The 20129-nt window shown below is 38.0% G+C and overlaps 1 protein-coding gene across 1 annotated transcript in view; it reads left to right on the forward strand.

The window, feature by feature from the left end:
- GABRA5 (gamma-aminobutyric acid type A receptor subunit alpha5) overlaps positions 1-4980 on the forward strand; it is a 94908-nt gene extending 89928 nt beyond the window's left edge. Inside the window, exon 9 of the mRNA XM_024114980.3 lies at positions 3711-4980. Coding sequence (XP_023970748.1) covers positions 3711-4010 — 300 coding nt within the window. The 3' untranslated portion in view covers positions 4011-4980. The remainder of the gene's footprint in view (positions 1-3710) is intronic.
- Positions 4981-20129: the final 15149 nt, after the last annotated feature.

Here is a 20129-nt window from a genome sequence, read left to right on the forward strand (position 1 = left end):
CTCAGTTATTCTGCTATTGATCCCTTCTAGAGAACTTCTAATTTCATTTATTGTGTTGTTCATCACTGTTTGTTTGCTCTTTAGTTCTTCTAGGTCCTTGTTAAGCATTTCTTGTATTTTCTCCATTCTATTTCCAAGATTTTGGATCATCTTTACTATCATTATTCTGAATTCTTTTTCAGGTAGCCTGCCTATTTCCGCTTAATTTGTTAGGTCTCTTGGGTTTTTGCTTTGCTCCTTCATTTGCTGTGTTTCTCTGTCTTCTCATTTTGCTTAAGTTACTGTGTTTGGGGTCTCCTTTTCGCAGGCTGCAGGTTCATAGTTCCCATTGTTTTTGGTGTCTGTCCCCAGTGACTAAGGTTGGTTCAGTGGGTTGTGTAAGCTTCCTGGTGGAAGGGACTAGTGCCTGTGTTCTGGTGGATGAGGCTGGATCTTTTCTTTCTCGTCGGCAGGTCCATGACTGGTGGTGTGTTTTGGGATGTCTGTGGCCTTATTATGATTTTAGGTGCCATCTCTGCTAATGGATTGGGTTGTGTTCCTGTCTTGCTAGCTGTTGGGCATAGGGTGTCCAGCACTGTAGCATGCTGGTCGTTGAGTGGAGCTGGGTCTTGGTGTTGAGATGGAGATCTCTGGGAGATTTTTGCCATGTGATATTACGTGGAGCTGGGAGGTCTCTTGTGGACCCATGTCCTGAACTTGGCTCTCCCACCTCAGAGGCACAGCCCTGATGCCTGGCTGGAGCACCAAGAGCCTGTCATCCACATGGCTCAGAATAAAAGGGAGAAAAAATAGAAAGAGAGAAAGTAAGAAAGAAAGAAGTTAAAATAAAATAAAGTAAAATTAAAAAGTTATTAAAATAAAATATAATTATTTAAAAAAATTTTTTAAGTAATTTTAAAAAAGAGAGAAAGAAGGAGCAGAGCAACCAAACCAAAAAAACAAATCCACCAATGATAACAAGCACTAAAAACTATACTAAAAAAAAAAATATTAAGAAAAAAAATTTACTAAAAAAAAAAAACGGACAAACAGAACCCTAGGACAAATGGTAAAAGCAAAGCTATAAGGACATAATCACACAGAGAAAGATACACATACACATTCACAAAAAGAGAAAAAGGGAAAAAAATATATACATCATTGCTCCCAATGTCCACCTCAATTTGGGATGATTCATTGTGTATTCAGGTATTCCACAGATGCAGGGCACATCAAGTTGATTGTGGAGATATAATCCGCTGCTCCTGAGGCTGCTGGGAGAGATTTCCCTTTCTCTTCTTTGTTCTCACAGCTCCTGGGTTTCAGCTTTGGATTTGGCCCCATCTCTGCGTGCTGGTCGCCTGAGGGTGTCTGTTCCCCGCCCAGACAGGACGGGACTAAAGGAGCAGCTGATTAGGGGGCTCTGGCTCACTCAGGCTGTGGGGAGGGAGGGGTACAGAATGCCGGGCGAGCCTTTGGCGGCAGAGGCCAGCATGACATTGCACCAGCCTGAGGCGCACTGTGTGCTCTCCTGGGGAAGTTGTCCCTGGATCACAGACCCTGGCAGTGGCGGGCTGCACAGGCTCCTGGGAGGGGAGGTGTGGAGAGTGACCTGTCCTTGCTCACAGGCTTCTTGGTGGCTGCAGCAGCAGCCTTAGCATCTCATGCCCATTTTGGAGGTCTGCGCTGATAGCTGCAGCTTGCGCCCGTCTCTGGAGCTCCTTTAAGCGGCGCTCTTAATCCCCTCTCCTCACACACCAGGAAATAGAGAGGCAAGAAAATGTCTCTTGCCTCTTCGGCAGCTCCAGACTTTTTCCCAGACTCCCCCCACAGCTAGCTGTGGCTCACTAGCCCTCTTCAGGCTGTGGTCATGCAGCTAACCCTGGTCCTCTTCCTGCAATCTGACCTCCAAAGCCCGAGCCTCAGCTCCCAGCCCCCGCCCACCCCGGCAGGTGAGCAGAGAAGGCTCTCGGGCTGGTGAGTGCTGGTCGGCACTGATCCTCTGTGGGGGAATCTCTCCACTTTGCCCTCCGCACCCCTGTTGCTGTGCTCTCCCCAGCAGCTCCGAAGCTCCCCCACTCTGCCACCCGCAGTCTCCGCCCGCAAAGGGGCTTCCTAGTGTGCGGAAACCTTTCCTACTTCACAGCTCCCTCCCACTGGTGCAGGTCCCATTCCTATTCTTTTGTCGCTGTTTTTTCGTTTTTTCTTTTGCCCTACCCAGGTACGTGGAGAGTTTCTTGCCTTTTGGGAGGTCTGAGGTCTTCTGCCAGCATTCAGTAGGTGTCCTGTAGGAGTTGTTCCACATGTAGACGTATTTCTGATGTACTTGTGGGGAGGAAGGTGATCTCCACATCTTACTCTTCCGCCATCTTGAAGCTCCCTCCAACTTATTTTTAATGGTTAATATATTTTCTTTCTTTTTTTTTTTAAACCATAGTTACCAGGCTGTGCATTACATTTCCCGATCTTATTTATCTTCCAACTGGAAGTTTGTACCTTTTGACCACCTTCACCCATTTTGCTCCCTGCCCCCGGACCTCTGGTGACCACCAATCTGCTCTCTGTATCTATGAGTTCAGCTTTTTGTTTGTTTGTTTGTTTGGATTCCACATATAAGTGAAATCATATGGTATTTGTCTTTCTCTGTCTGATTTATTTCACTTAGCACAATGCTCTCAAGGTCCATCCCTGTTGTAAATGGCAGGATTTTCTTCCTTTTTAATGGCTGAATAGTATTCCATTGTGTTCCAATGTGTATTCTATTGTGTGTATGGATATATATATGCACACACACACACATACACCACATTTTGTTTAACCATCTACTGGCAGACATGTTGTTACCATATTTTTGCTATTGTGAATAATGTTGCTATGAACAAGGGGATGTAGATATCTTTTTCAGATAGTGATATATCTTCTTTAATTATTCTTATGTTTTCCATGTTTAATTTAATGAGATTATGTTACTTTGGTAAAGGAACAGAATTTTTCCCAACATTCTATCATGCAAACTTTCAAGCATACAGAAATGTTGAAGAACTACAAAATGAAAACCTGTCTACTATTAACATTTTACTGAGCTTGTGTCATCACCACCCATCTATCATTTATCTATCTATCTATGTTACCTAAAATATGTCTATCCATTCTTCCATCCACCCATCCTCAATCCATCTGTCAATACATCTTATTTTTTGATGTATTTCAAAGTAAATAGTACATTTCCCACTAAATACTTCAGTAAGCATATCACTAACTAGAGTGCAATATTTGTTTACTGTTTGATTCTTTTGAAGCAAAATTTACATAGTATGAAATGCACAAATGTTAAGGGTACTTTTGCTGAGGTTTGATGAACATGTTCACCTGTAAACCCAAATCCCTATCAAGATAGAGAACATTGTCAGCACTCCAGAAAGGTCGCCATGCCCCTTCCCAGTCCATTCCTGTCCCCACCACAACAAAGGTAACCACTATTCTGAATTTTTCTACCATAAAGTATTTTGCCTGTTCTAGAATTTCACATCCAAAACTGACCATGTGGGGTTCTACGCTTAGAAGTCTGTGGAAGGCTGCCCTCTGCCAGAGCTAAGCTGATACCCTCTCTGTCTCTGTCTTTATGTCTGTCTCTGTCTCTCTCTTTTGAGAGATAAACCTTCAGAACCTTTAGAAGTGAACTGACAGCTGCCTGCTAACGTCATGCCGTTAAATTTTTTATATTTTTGCAGAAAAAGGAGCGTGAACTTACACTAAATAAATCAACAAATGCTTATACTACTGGGAAGATGACCCACCCCCCAAACATCCCAAAGGAGCAGACCCCTGCAGGGACCTCAAATGCCTCTTCAGCCTCAGTAAAACCTGAAGACAAGACTTCTGAAAACAAAAAGACTTACAACAGCATCAGCAAGATTGACAAAATGTCCCGAATTATATTCCCAGTCCTGTTTGGCACTTTCAACCTAGTTTACTGGGCAACATATTTGAATAGGGAGCCAGTGATTAAAGGGGCTACCTCTCCAAAATGAGCTGCCATGCTCCCAAACTCCAAGACAGCCATACGTTCAGTGACAGGCACCAAGGAGAGGTTGAGCTTGGGAGACCTCCCTTATTTGGGCACTATCTTTCAGGAAATTTTTGCATGTTTAATAATATGTACAAATAATATTGCCTTGATGTTTCTATATATAATGTCAGATGTTTCAAAGAAGTCACATTGATAAATCAAGCCACTTTCTAGAAAAACAGGAGACAATGGCTCTGACACTCAGATGCTCAGTATCTTACATTGATAGTTTACAAACAAGTATATTTTTAACTGTTCCAAGTGTTACCTAACAATGTTTTTTATACTTTGAATGTCATTTCATACAAATTTTCCCAGCAAATAAATATTTTAGGAAATACTCCATGATTATTACTTGACCAACTCTCACAAGAAACAAATATCACAAAGAGCACATTTTTCATTGAAAAAGAAACTGTGGGCATTTATGTACAAAACTAATTGCCTTTGATAATTCTTACTGTTCTGAAATTAAAAGTACTGCATGATCTTATGTTAAGAAATAGAATAAACAAATATTTATGCAGACATTTAATAACAGAAATATATGGTATGTTAGATTAACAGATACAATGTTTCCCCAAGGAAAAATTTAACTGCTTAAAAATATTTTGTGGGGGGAGGTGGGAATGAAACTTACTTCTCTCCCTCCGACTCCCCCCACTAGCTGAACGATGACCAAGAAACAAAAGATCTTAAAACAAAAAGTAGTGTGATGACAGTCTTGGCATTTGGCCTGAGCATCCACTGTCTGAAACACTGACCACACCTCACTGCAGCCAGTGTGTAGTGCTTCAGTGGTGAGAAATTGTAAATGAGTTATTTTCCATTTTATTTCCCTGTATGTTATTTCATGATTGACTTATTTCTCTGTTAGCTTTTGTATATGAACCTTAAATGTTCATTAAAAAATAAACTGATCTTGTGGATAAATGTCATATTTTGAAAAATATTTCATATTTTGGTGGGTGGATTGACTCATTTTCTAAAAATGATGTAAAGGAAACCCATCATGAAATTGCTTGGGAAAAAGGGTCTCACTTGGCTGCTCACCTCTGTTCCAATCTAATTCTTCTGGCTAGCACGTAGAGAGAAAGCTGACTTCAACCACAGTGAGGTGAATAGGTAGAATTGGAAGTTCTTTCCATCACATACATCTCCAGGGCGTGGTGCCTTACGGGTCTCTGCTTGATAGAGCTCTACCTGAAGGTGTTCCCAAGGTGGGTGCTTGCTGTGGGCAAAGTGACTGCTCAGTTCTCCATGGCTTTCCTTTTGCTGTTTGTAAAGAGTGATACAAAGAACTGCATGTGGACCAGCTACTTACTGTTAGAAGTATCCAGGAACAACATGTATAAAAGGAACAGTTTCTGTCTCCTCTATGACTTGTAAAAGGGAAATTATGACCATTAGCAAATGGTATCAAAATTAAGCCTGCCTAAATTGACTACTTCATGGTACATAATTCTTAAAAACCCATCCACCTCACCATGTTTGGTGGAAATAGACATGGTCATGGCCATGGACACACATATAGGCAGATATTCAGAAGTCTTTCATCTTGAATAACCAGATAAATGACTATAGCATCCATTCACTGAAAACTCCAAGTACTTATTCTGAAAAACCTTTTCACAGGATTCAAGATCAGGTATTACATTTTATCAGAGTAGTATGAGAGATGCACAGAACTACGACATTCTTCAAAAAGACCGGTGCCCATTTTTGGCATCTCTTGTTCATTAAATACACAGAGGTACCATTGCCGCTACTCAGGCTCTCATAATAGAAAGGTAAAGGTCAACAAAAGGGGTGCTCTTAAAACTTCACACAAGAAGCATTTCTCTATTTCAAATGGTGCTATATTTGTAGAATGATGTTTGTGCTTTCCATTATACCACAACATAAAATCGGCCAAAACCAAAGGCAGACGTGAAGCTGACTATGAAGCTTCTGTTTTCATTTACTGTTTATTTATATTTCTCTTACAGTCTTTACAGTTTAGCCTTGCATTGTAGTTTGGAGAAAAATATACTATAGGTTAGATCTAAAAGGCTACACATACAAATGCTCACTTTAAACATCTCAGTCCTAACAGGAAATGATACCTTCCATATCAGGTTGCAATAATTTTCTTGACAAGTTCTAGCTTTTGTTACTGGAAACCCTGGAAGCCCTGCTAGGTGAATTCCAGTTTGAAGAAATAACTAATGCATTTACATGCTGCTCAGCCTTAAATCTGATGAATAGTTAGTGAAAAAGATCATATCAGTTTTCTGCTGATTTTGTATTATAGATATTTCAGTGTTTGTTATTTTTAATGAGGACATAATGAAGAATCACCTTGGGAAAAATGACAAGGCAAGAAATAAAATTTTTTTAAAATAATTATAGGGCTTCCCTGGTGGCGCAGTGGTTGACAGTCCGCCTGCCAATGCAGGGGACACGGGTTCGTGCCCTGGTCCGGGAAGATCCCACATGCCGCGGAGTGGCTAGGCCCGTGAGCCATGGCTGCTGAGCCTGTGCGTCCGGAGCCTGTGCTCCGCAACGGGAGAGGCCGCAACAGTGAGAGGCCCGCGTACCGCAAAAAAAAAAAAAAAAAAAAAAAAGATAAAATAATTATAAATTACAGTGCTCTACTTTTAGAACCAGAGTATTTAAATGTATCTCTTCTGACATCAACATAAATAGACAGAATATTCTAATAAGTCAGCAATCAGTATTACTTCTCTATTTCTCAGGAAGCGATGGGTCTATTTAGGGCAGGCTATGGTGAAAGTTGACCTAAATGTTTATATGCAACATTTGGGTTCAGATATATCAAGAGTAACTATCAAAGTTAAAATGGTACAACACCCTGCGTTGAATATTGACAAGGAAGTTGTAAATCTTCTAATCTATTTGTTATGTTAATGCTTTAGAAATAATGCTGTATGTCTCCTTTGTGATAAGTTAGGGGAATTAGGTAAGGTAAATGAGAAATCTCTATTTTACAAATAAGGATATCGAAACCCAAAGAGGTTAATCTATTGCCTCAAATCATTAGGAGAAAATAGATTGCAGTTCTCATAGTTTCTAAATCTGGGTTCACAACACCATGTAGTTTCTTCCAGATGGAAGTTGATTTAGAACCAAAATGTAACCTAAAATGGAAAATCTTGCTTTAAGCACTGGTTGAATGATAAGAATGCCCTAGAGAACATTTTTTACACTGAAAACGTGACCTTTAAGTCTGTTCCTTCTTATATAAGATTTTTGTGCTTCTGTGATCCTAGAAACTTCTCTTGATAGAATGGACCTGTCACAGTAGCACTCTCCCCATCTGAGAGAGAGACAGAGAGAGAGAGAGAGAGAGAGGAGGGAGCAAGGATGCAGGGAGGGAAGAGAGAGAGAAGCACTGATTGACTAGAACCCCGTGTTTGGATGTGATTGCTCCTTTCAGAGCACCCATGTAAATGATTACGGTGACGGCAAGGAGCGGGGAGTCTACATCAAGGGGAAAGCATAACTACGATGGCACAGAGTCTTCAATCAATGTTAGCCTGTATTGTAAGAACTAGCTTCAAATCAAAAAGAACTTTTTTTAAAAAATTGGAAATGCCATAGTTCTCTCAGTGAAAACAGTAGTTTAAATATTTAAAAATTAGTCTTAATGTCTTTTTTACAATACTAGCACACCTGGGACAATCAATGCCATAAGCAAACATGGTGAGGATTTGAATATGAATCACTACTCTGATCATTGCAATTACTTGCCAGGTTTGCAGTGATGTAAGGTAATGCTTTTGAAGTGTGCAAAAAGGTTCATTTCATCAAAGATTTGCATGATTATCTGTTTGTCAATGTCATTTTCAATAGACTATCTCAACTCCAATCTTAGTGGCTCTGTAGCTTTTTTTTTTTTTTTTTTTTTTTTGTGGTACGTGGGCCTCTCACTGTTGTGGCCTCTCCCATTGCGGAGCACAGGCTCCGGACGCGCAGGCCCAGCGGCCACGGCCCACGGGCCCAGCTGCTCCGCGGCACGCGGGATCCCCCCGGACCGGGGCACGAACCCGCGTCCCCCGCATCGGCAGGCGGACTCTCAACCACTGCGCCACCAGGGAAGCCCTGTAGCTTATTTTTAAATGAGCATGGGTTCTTTATGGAAACTTGTGATTGAAAAATATTTACTGCTTAGAATTTCCCTAATATAAAAGTCTGAAGAGATGGGTTTCCCTTAGTTTTTCTGAGTTCAGATCGAAAGACAAGTAAAACCAAAGATCAGATACTATATTTTGCAATGCATGGCCTTAAAAGGAAAATTTGAAATGAGGTTTAATTGACTCAATATACTAATTTAAGCCTAATTTATTATACATTCTTCATGTTGCTACCACTGTCTCCCTAGCAGCCAACACTATTCCAGGCCAGTGACAGGTGCTCAATGTAAATTGATGGAGGGAATGAATACCGGAAAGTGGGTGGCCTGGATGTGATGAAACCTCTTTGGGTAGGGGCGGTTGTATCCCACCCAAAGAAAATATGTCTTTAAGAGTTTATAAAATAAAAATTTCGGGATGTTTTACAAACCTATCCATATTCCACATAACAACATTGGGAACACAACCCACACACGGCGACAACTGGCTTGGCCTGAGTAGCAGGCTGACCCTTTAGGTCAGTGGTCCCCAGAATCTTGGCACCAGGGACCGGTTTTGTGGAAGACAATTTTTCCATGGACGCCGGGGTGGGGGGCGCGGGGGAACGTGGTTCAGGCTGTAATGCAAGCAATGGGAGGGGTGGTTCGGGCGGTAATGCCAGCACTGGTTCAGGCCATAATGCAGGTGATAGGCAGCAGCAGCAGATGAAGCTTCACTCGATAGCCCGCTGCCGCTCACCTCCTGCTGTGTGACCCGGTACTGGTCCACGGCCCAGGGGTTGGGGACTCCTGCTTTAGTTAGAGTGGCCATATAATTTACTATTCAGAGGTGAGACTACTAGATGGTGGAGAGAGTACCTCAGTAAATCTTCTCCCCTCAAAAAGCAACGACAACTCTGGCAAGATTATCAAAAGCAACCATTTCAGAACTCTGGAAATTTACATAAAGGCACACAACAAATTAAAAGTGCTTATTGAAGAAAACTACTGAGCCTCAATTAGAAAAGTGGGGTCTATGACACTTTAACTTAGGGATATTCCCATCTCTTACCAGCTCCTTGGCATGGTCCCATATCATAAAACAAGTCTAAATACACTAAAAGAGATTAAAATCATATAAAGTATGTTCTCAAAAATAATGGAATTAAATTACGAATTTATTGTTTAAACTTTGCTGCCACAAAGTGGGCTAACTTGATTTGGAACTCCAGAAAAAGCCCTGTCCCCAGGGCTTTGCCACGATTCGACCTGACTTGGAGCTCCAAGGAAAAGCTTTACTCCCAGGGCATTGTTAACAACAGAAGTCAGTAGCAGTCAGGGAAGGTAAATAGTATTGGTTTCTAGGGCTGTGATATAATCTGGGGCTAAAAAGAGTCCAGCCAAAAATTTAAAAAGATAATGTAGGGACTCACATGTCCACAGTGAACTATGAAAACCTCTGACATATTCCTAGATCTGGAAGGCTGTGTGCATGTTCAGGGCTTGTGAACAGTCAAGAATGAGCACAGAGAGCTGTGCTGATCCAGAAATGACACCTAGAAAGACGACTACAAATTAAACGAAATTAAAACAAACAGAGATTTCATACTCTAGGAAATACAAACACTACAGAACTGGTCCAGGAAAGTTACTAAACAACAACAACAAAAATCTAACCTCCAACAACAAAAAAAGTACAACAACAAACAGTACGTAGAAAGGGAAGAATGACTGGATTTCAAAGTTACTGAAATATATGCCTAGTATGTCCAGTTTTCAACAAGTACTATGAGATATGCAAAGAAGCAGGGAAATATAGCCTATATACAGGAAACAAAACAATCCAAAGAAACTAACCCTGAGGATACTCAGATGTTCAACTTAGTAGGCAGACTTTAAATCAGCTTTTATAAATATGTTCAAAGAACTAAAGGACACCATGTTTAAAAAATTAAAGAAAAGTAGGACAACAATGTTTCACCAAATAGATAATAGCAATAAAGAGACAGAAATCACTTTTAAAAACTAAAAATTCTGTAGCTAAAAAGTACAGTAACTGAAATGAAATATTCAGAAGTTGGCCTCTATATTGGATTTGAGCAGGCAGAGGAAAGAGCCAGCAACCTTGAATGTAAGTGAATAGAGAGTATTCTGTCTGAGGAACAGAAAGACAATACAGAGTATAAAATAAACAGAGCCTGAGACACCTGTGGAACACCATCAAATAGATCAACATGTATGAAATGAGTCCTAGAAGGAGAGAGGAGAGATAAAGAAGAAAATTATTGAAGAAATAATGGTCAAAAGTTCTATATCAAGCAAAGTTATCCTTCAAAAAGGTAATTGAAATAAAGACATCTCTGGGTAAATAAAAATGGAGTAAATTAATCTAAACAGACCTACCCTACAAGAAATATCGAAAGAAGTATTTCAGGTTGAAAATAAATGATATTAGATGGTAACTTGAATCCATACAAAGAAAGAAGGAAAACCAGTAAAAGTAATTACTTAGGTAAATATAATAGGAAATATAAATATAGTTTTTACTCTTTCTTCTCTTAACTGATTTAAAAAGGTAGTTATTTGAAATAATAATTATAAAACTGTATTGTTGACTTTATAAGCAGTAATTTGTAGGATAATAATATCACAATGAGGGGATAACAAGATCCTATACTGGAACAAAATTTCTATATACTATTGAAACTAAATTAGTAATAATCTGAACTATATTGTTTTAAGGTAAGAACAATACTCCCCAGAGCAACCACTAGGAAAATAAGTAAAAGAAAAAAAAGAGTAAATAATCCATCAAAGGAATTAAAATGGTGCACTAGAAAATATCTAACACCAAAGAAGGCAGAAAAGGAGTAACACAGGAACAAAGAGGATACAAGAAAACAAAGAGCAAAACAGGAGTTGTAATTCAATCATATCAATAATTGTGTTAAGTATGTTTAAAAAATGTATTTGGTATTCCAATCAAAAGGTAGAGATTATCAGACAAAATTTTTAAAAAAGATCCCACTATATGCTGTCAATAGGAGACAGATTTCAGATTCAAAGACAAATAGGTTGAAAGTAAAAAAATGATAAAGACACACCATGCATGCATACAGTAACCAAAAGACTGCTGGAAAGATTATACCAATATCAGAAAAATAACTTTAATATAAAAAGATTACTAGAGACAAAAGGGACATTTTATAGCAATAAAACAGTCAGTTCATCAGGAATATATAACAATTCAAAGCAGATACACACCTAACAACAGAGTCCCAAAACATATGAAGCAAAAACTGACAGAGTTGTAAGGAGAAATAGACATTTCAACAATAATAGTTGAAAACATCAATTCTCCACTCTCAGTAATTGATAGGACAATTGGACAGAAAATCAGCAAGGAGTCAGAAGACAAGAACAGCACTATCAACCAACTTGACTTAGCTGACATTAACAGAACACTCTCTCAGCAATGGCAGAATATATACACCTTCTTTACAAGCGCACCTGTACTTTTCTCCCGGATAGAGCATTTTCTGTATCATAAAACAAGTCTAAATACACTAAAAGAGATTAAAATCATATAAAGTATGTTCTCAAAAATAATGGAATTAAATTACGAATTTATTGTTTAAACCAGGACACTTTTAAGAGGACTCAAGACTGATAATTACACCATGAAAACAGACATAAATCAAAACTAACTTGAGCAAATTAAGGCTTCTGTTCATTCTGCTTTTGGCTGGGAATCCACTATACAGTTCCCCATAGTTTCCACTCCCTCTGCTTCAGTCATCTCCAGAGTGAAACCTACCTCATCCTGTGAACTTTGAGTCTGCAGCACCTTTTTCAGACCAGTTCAAACTGGGGCATTTCAGAAAACATGCACTTTATTTTCAAATGAATTAATTTTAAATTCCACTATGCCTCATCCCTATTTTAAGCCATTTTAAAAACATAGATTACATCAGAATTTTTACATTTTTTATTAAACCCACATGACAAAAGCTGGGCTATGGGAACTTTTTAAGAAGAGCTTGGCTTTACCCTTTTGTTACATACAGCTACTGACCTTGTCTTGGCCTTGGGAATACTTGACATTTTAAAATGGTTAATTTCTAATCATAAGATCTTTCTGGAAGTTCCATGCTTTACTAGAAATGTATACCATGCCAAATCTCAAACATCCTAAAATCTTCACAAGGTAAATAGGACAGGGGAAAAGAAATTTCCACTTTTCTCACCTATTGTTTTTGCTTACAGGAGTGAGCCAATGGAGTGTGACTGTATGGAGGGGAGTTTCTTAGCAGAAGTATTCTAATTGGTATGAATTGGGAGATTGGGATTGACACATATACACTAGTATGTATAAAATAGATAACTAATAAGAACATGCTCTATTAGAAAAAAATTAAAAGTTCAGAAATACATAAATAAAATTGCATGCTTTGAAAAAATGCATTGAAGGACCATAAGAAAAAAAGAAGTATTCTAACTGAAGTATCTGGGCATGACAGGGGCAAAGGCAATGTAGATGTAGTCATTCAAAACCAGTCTTCTTCTGACTTCCTGAGCATTGTCTGTGAGAGAAAGTAGTTTGAATAATTTTGTGACACTTTTAACTTGCTACTGAAACTAACAGTATACCTCTGTACCTTCAAATGTTTAATAGTTAATGATTTTATATTCTTCAGCAGTAAAGCAGAGAAGGAAACCAGTAGGAGATATAGATATAGATCTGTAAATATATAGATATATGTGATAGACATGCATATGTATTGCTCATACACTATGGGAGCTGGCCAGGCAAGTTCAAAATCTACAGGGCAGGCCATTAGGAAGGGACTGTCAGGAGCAGTCTGGAACTCCAGGGACACAGGTCAAAGATGTTTGCCCACAGGTGGGAATCTTTTCTCTTTCTCCATGTCTCTCTGTCTCTCTCCAGAAAGTCTCAAGTCAGTTTTTAAGACTTTACATCTGATTAGGTCAGGCCCACTGAGGAAAATGTCCTAAACTTAAAGTCAACTGATTAGGGATTCTAATTACATCTACAAATTCCTTCACAACAGCACCTAGATTTATATTTGATTGAATAATTGGGGACAGCAGCCTAACCAAGGTGACAAATCAAAATGCCACCACAGTCTTCCCCTTGTCAACTTGGCACCCATACACATCTCTTAAATCATATTTAATCTCCAAATAAAGACAGTAACAAAGTTATATTTCTGCTTAAAATGATACAACTAACCTAACTACAACCCAAAACATGCTAACGCTTTCCCCAGAAGAGAACACAAAGTCTTTTGGTGCTGTACACTCATCTTCTGATATCTTATAACTTAAATAATGAGATATAAAATTAACTATTATTAACATCCTTTATATTAGATAAGGGGATAATAGAGGGAAGAAAACAACAATATTTGTATACACACAAAAACATATTCACACCAAAATAAAGAAGAAATATTCATAACTGTTAGACTCCTCATTTTTGAAACTGGCCATATGGTTGCAGCTGGTATTTACAAATACTTCCTTCCACTAATTATTTCATATTCACTTTACCCTCAACAAGCATTTCAATTGGTCATGGTGTTTTGCCTGATAGGCTGACCCAGATTCATTCCTGGGGGGTTTCTGCTGAACTGTGTTGTTGAAGTTTTCCATTGGCTTTAATCACAGGACATGAAAATACGAAAAGATTCCTTAAGAGATCTCCTGTATTTTAGGCATACTCTTCCTAACGTCTCTTGTGGAGCAGCAGTCCAATTTCCCCATGGTCATTGGGGTTAATCACCCAGCCAGCACAGTCAATCTCTTTCCTGGCTTGTTGATTCAGAGGGCTGAGTCCCAAATGGCTGGTTGCCAGTTTTATCTCTGTTTTCAATGGAATCCTTGTCATGTCCCCAGGTAGAAGCATTCCTCCCTTTGGAACTGAGATCTCTAGACCAGCAGAGTCTAAGGTCGAGGAGAATAGGAACCAAAATCTTTCTAGGTATTGTTGATGCCAAAATCTTGGCTCTCTGTGCACTAATTCTGAATAGAAATACGGAGACAGAGTTTTGGAGGAAAAAGAAAACGAGTAGCTTTATTCTTTGCCAGGCAAAGAGGGAACACAGCAGGCTAGCACCTCAAGAACTGTACCCCCCCCCCAGGGAATTAGGAGAAGACTTATAGGTGGGGCTTACAGTCTGGGGTAGGTGATAAGGATCAAAGTAGTGAAGGTCTTGCATTTTTATTATTCCTGAATTATTTCAAAACAGTCACAGCTGGCATCAGGCAGCCCAGTAACTGGGTCCGTTTGTCTCTGGGTTATTGGCCCACAACCTTCTTTCTGAAATGCAGAATGCTACAAGGGGTGATTTGCTACAAGGGAGTGTAGGGGGTTTCAACACCAGGTGCAGGATGTAATTCAAACCGAGTCAGAGTGTTAGAGGTTAGATTTGTGAAGGACAAGTCTAGCTACAAGTGTTTGTTAATAGTAACTGCTAAGGAATAACTAAGATTGTTTAACTCTTTCAGGCCTGTTTATGTTGTTTCCCCAGCCTGTTTATTGTTTTCTTATTTTCCTTGTTTATCAAAAAAGTCTCATTTCTATCTTTGCAGCAACACTGTCACCTAGCTGGTGTCATAGCTGAGTCTTTGAAGGCTGCTATAACAAATTACCATAGAGTGGGTGGTTAAAACAATAAACATTTATTTCACAAAATTCTGGAGAATGGCAGGTCCAAAGTCAAGGTGCTGGTGGATCCAGTGTCTGGTGAGGGCCCTCTTCCTGGTTTTCAAATGGTTGTCTTCCTGTTGGGGTGCATGTATATTTTTGAATTATGATTTTCTCTGGGTATATGCCCAGGAGTGGGATTGCTGGATCATATGGTAGATCTATTTTTAGTTTTTTAAGGAACCTCCATACTGTTCTTCATAGTGGCTGTATCACTTACATTCCCACCAACAGTGTAGGAGGGTTTCCTTTTCTCCACACCCTCTCCAGCATTTATTGTTTGTAGATTTTTTGATGATGGCCATTCTGACAGATGTGAGGTGATACCTCATTGTATTTTTGATTTGCATGTCTCTAATAATTAGTGATGTTGAGCATCTTTTCATGTGTTTTTTGGCCATCTCTATGTCTTCTTTGGAGAAATGTCTATTTAGTTCTTCAGCCCATTTTTTGATTGGGTTGTTTGTTTTCTTGTCATTGAGCTGCATGAGCTGTTTGTATATTTTGGAGATTAATGCCTTGTCAGTTGCTTCATTTGCAAATATTTTCTCCCATTCTGAGGGTTGCCTTTTTGTCTTCTTTATGGTTTCCTTTGTTGTGCAAAACTTTTAAGTTTCATTAGGTCCCATTTGTTTATTTTTGTTTGTATTTTCATTACTCTACAACGTGGGTCAAAAAAGATCTTGCTGTAATCTATTTCAAAGAGTGTTCTTTCTAGACTTCTATAGTGTCTGACCTTACATTTAGATCTTTAATCCATTTTGATTTTATTTTTGTGTATGTTATTAGGGAGTGTTCTAAGTTCATTCTTTTACACGTAGCTGTCCAGTTTTCCCAGCACCACTTATTGAAGAGGCTGTCTTTTCTCCATTATATATTCTTGCCTCCTTGATCATAGATTAGTTGACCAGATGTGTGTGGGTTTATCTCTGGGCTTTCTATCCTGTTCCATTGATCTATAATTCTGTTTTTGTGCCAGTACCACACTGTCTTGATTACTGTAGCTTTGTAGTATAGTCTGAAGTCAGGGAGCCTGATTCCTGCAGCTCCATTTTTCTTTCTCAGGATTGTTTTGGCTATTCAGGATCTTTTGTGTTTCCATACAAATTGTAAAATTTTTTGTTCTAATTCTGTGAAAAATGCCATTGGTAATTTGATAGGAATTGCATTGAATCTGTGGATTGCTTTGGGTAGTACAGTCATTTTCACAAAATTGATTCTTCTAATCCAAGAACATGTTATACCACTCCATCTGTTTGTGTTGTCTTTGATTTGTACCATAGTTTTTTAAGCTGTTACCTTTGGAGGAAACTTAGTAAAGGTTACATGAGATTTCTTTGTATCATTTTTACAAGTTTGTGTGAATCTACAATTATGTAGTTTTTTTAAGTTTAATTTAAAAATTACAGTGATTTTCAAAAAAAAATTCAGAGGGAAGAAAGTCAAATGAAAGTTAAATTGATACCTTCTCCACAACATATGAGAAACCAGAGGATAATGACAGTTAAGAGAAAATAACTTTCAAATTGAATTCTATATGCAGGACAACTATATTTTAAGAAAGAAAATGCACCAGAGACGTTTTTAGGTTAATAAAAATCTAAGATTTTGGGTGCCAAACGATCCTCACTAAAAGAAATTCTAGGAAGTGGAAGAAGATCCTAGAAGGAAGTTCTGATATAAAAGAATTAAATGAGAGCAAAAATGTTGCAAATATGTTGATAATTCCAAACTCACACTGGGCACACAAAACAATTTAAAAATTGCCTAATATGTGGGAAGAAAATTAAAAATAAGCATGAATTCCTGGACAGTTATAGCATGGGATATACCAGAAAGCAGCTGCCTGATTGGAGTTAACATATTCTTATATGCTACATTATAAATTTTGATGGAGTAAAGATTTTATAACTTAATCCTGGCAAGCCTCAAGGAGCCTTCATTATAAGAACTAATGGTGAGCATTCAATATATTTAATTGTGGATCTAAAATGAAAAGGGTGGGAACGAGGGTAGAAGTATAGTGCACAAATGTTAAATACTGTGACAGAGCAGAGAGAATTGCACTGATGAGAGGAAGATGGAGAGAGAAAGGGGAAAATGAAACTAGTCCATTGACTGCTGTAGAGATAGTAGGTAAAAGTCAGAGTAGGGCATTCAAAACAGCTAAACTGTTGAAAGGTTAGACAAGAAAAAGTATTACAAGCACCAGAATAAAAACACAAAACTCCTTGTACTCCAAAAATGAAATCTGAAAAGAGCAAAGAAGACACACTATACAGAGAAAGTTGAGACCTTGTACCAAAGTAAATCTTATTGTAAAGGTAAAGGACTTACCTCTTCTATCAAAAGGAAAATATTTTCAAACAGGTTCATAAAGCAGAACTAAACTCTATGATACAGAAAAAACACACACAAAAGCCAATGATCCAAAAAGGCTAAATATAAAGGTATCAGCAAAGATATACCAGGCAAATGAAAACTAGAAGAAACAAGAGTTTGAAATCCTGACATTGGGTATGGTAACATTCAGGCATAAAAAGATTAAACATGACAAACCACAATGAAAAGCAAAGATACAACAGAATACCTAGAAATACACCCAAAATTGTGACCATAACCCATGCAAAGTAGAAACTACAGAAGATGAGAGGAGACTGATATAAGTGCATACACATTAAAAACTTTAATATTAGGACAAAATAAGGCAAGAGAACAAAAAGTAAGCAAAGATTTTAAAAAAAACTAAAAATCATAATGGTGTAGGTCTTATGATGTATTTTGACACTACATGCTCATAACTGATAATAGACTTTCTTCTCAAATACACTGGGACCAGCCACAAAATTAATCACATATTAAGTTACTTAGTGATATTAAGAAATATTAGTATATTTATAAAGTAGAAGTTTCATAAATAACACTCTGATGATAAAACTAGAAATTAAAAACAAAATTTTGAAAAGTCTTTTCTAACTGGAAATTTAAAAATTCTTCTGTTAATTAACACAAGGACGAAGGGAGATGCAGAAATTGTCAAAATTTCTAGAAATCAAGGGTAATTTAAAATTACACATAAAAATCTATGGGATACATTTAAGGCACATCAGAAGAAAATTCATATTCTTAAACACATATCAATACAAATGAAAAAAAGCAAAAAAAGAATTAAATTCCCACTCAAAAATCTAGAAGTAGAACAATGAAATAAACCAAAAGAAAATGCAAGGTAAGTAAAATAAAGACAAAAGCAGAATTTAATTGTATATCACATATAAAAACAGTAGATCTAACTAATGAATCAAAACTCTGGGTATTAATAAAATGAATTATACAAGCCACTTAAGAAAAAATAGGGGAATGTACACAAAATAAGAAACAAATTACATATACAGAGAAAACCAAAAAGAAGTCACGAAAGACTACTTAGCACACCTTTATGCAATAACATTGAAACACAGATGAAATGGTCAATTTCTTGGGGAAATTTCTTGCTGAAATTGACTGCATTAGAGATAGAAAGTTAAGGTCAATTTTCCATGGAAGAAAAAAGAGAACTTTATCAAGAAACTTCTACACATACACACACACACGCACACACACACGTACACACAAAGAGCCCAGATGTCTTCACAGGGGAATTCTACTAAACTTCTGGAGACCTTAGAATCCCAATTTAAGTAAATTGTTTCAAAATATAGAAAATGAAGAAAAACTTCCAAGTTTATTTTCAACTGTGTAAGAACTGTTCAATATCAGGAAATTCAATAATATAATTCAGTTATTAATCACCTATGGGGAAAATCATTTGAGTAACTCCATTGTTGCTGCAAATATGATAAATTTCAATACCCATTTCTGATTTGTTTAAAAAAAAACTTCAAAATAATTATTTATGGGTATCTCCTTTCTCCTCCTCCTGTTTGTCTGTCTCTCTCTCATTAAGATACCCTAGAGAACTTTCTACTGTAATTTGGAATAAGAAATTTCCTCCACTACATCCTCTATTCTTTAATTAATTAATTAATTAGTTAATCTTTGGCTGCATTGGGTCTTCGTTGCTGTGCACGAGCTTTCCCTAGTTGCAGGGAGTGGGGGCTACTCTTCGTTGGGGTGTGCAGGCCTCTCATTGCGGTAGCTTCTCTTGTTGCGGAGCATAGGCTGTAGGGCACACGGGCTTCAGTAGTTGCAGCACACAGTCTCAGTAGCTGTGGTGCATGGGCTTAGTTGCTCTGCGGCATGTGGGATCTTCCTGGACGAGGGCTCGAACCCATGTCCCCTGTGTAGGCAGGTGGATTCTTTTTTTTTTTTTTTTTTTTTTGCGGTACGCGGGCCACTGCTGTGGAGCACAGGCTCCAGACGTGCAGGCTCAATGGCCATGGCTCACAGGCCCAGCCGCTCTGCGGCATGTGAAATCTTCCCGGACCGGGGCACGAACCCGCGTCCCCCGCATCGGACTCTCAACCACTGCGCCACCAGGGAAGCCCTGACAGGTGGATTCTTAACCACTGCACCACCAGGGAAGCCCTCCTCTATTCTTTATCATCATACTTAAAGTATTAGCTACTGGAATTAGACAAAGGAGGCATACTGGAGGCATAAAACTGGAGGACTTTGAAATAAACCTACCTCTATTTGTAGATAAGGTGATAATAAAACTGGAAAACACTAGAGAATCAATGATCAATTAACTCAAACATCAAGGGAATTCAGAAAGCAAGCAGGATATAAAAATAATATAAAAATAACAGAAACGTTTATATGCATGAATAATAACCAATTAGAGGACACCGTGGAAAACACCGTTTACCATAGAAATAAAAAGATAAAATTCTTACAAATAAACTTAACAAGAAATATGAAAACCTTATATGAAGTACTCATGAACAAATAGAAAAAATATTTCTTGTTATTGTAAAGGACAACTGAACATCATAAAGATGTTGATTCTCCTTAAGTTAATTTATCCATGTAATAGAACTCCAATAAAACATGAAAAAAAAATTTTTTCTGAGGCTATACAAGTTGAGAATAATGTCAATCTGGAAAAATTAATATGTGAGAATACTTGAAAATACTGACCAAGAAAACTAAGAGCTAACACTGGCCCAAACAGATATTAACAGATAGTACAAAGTGTTTATAATTAAAATGGTGATACATATTAGTAGTAAAGCAGCCACTGGAATTAAATGAAAATTCAAAACCAGATCTAGGTACATATAGAAATTTAGTAT

Source organism: Physeter macrocephalus, chromosome 11, assembly GCF_002837175.3.
Source record: "Physeter macrocephalus isolate SW-GA chromosome 11, ASM283717v5, whole genome shotgun sequence".
NCBI lineage: Eukaryota > Metazoa > Chordata > Mammalia > Artiodactyla > Physeteridae > Physeter > Physeter macrocephalus.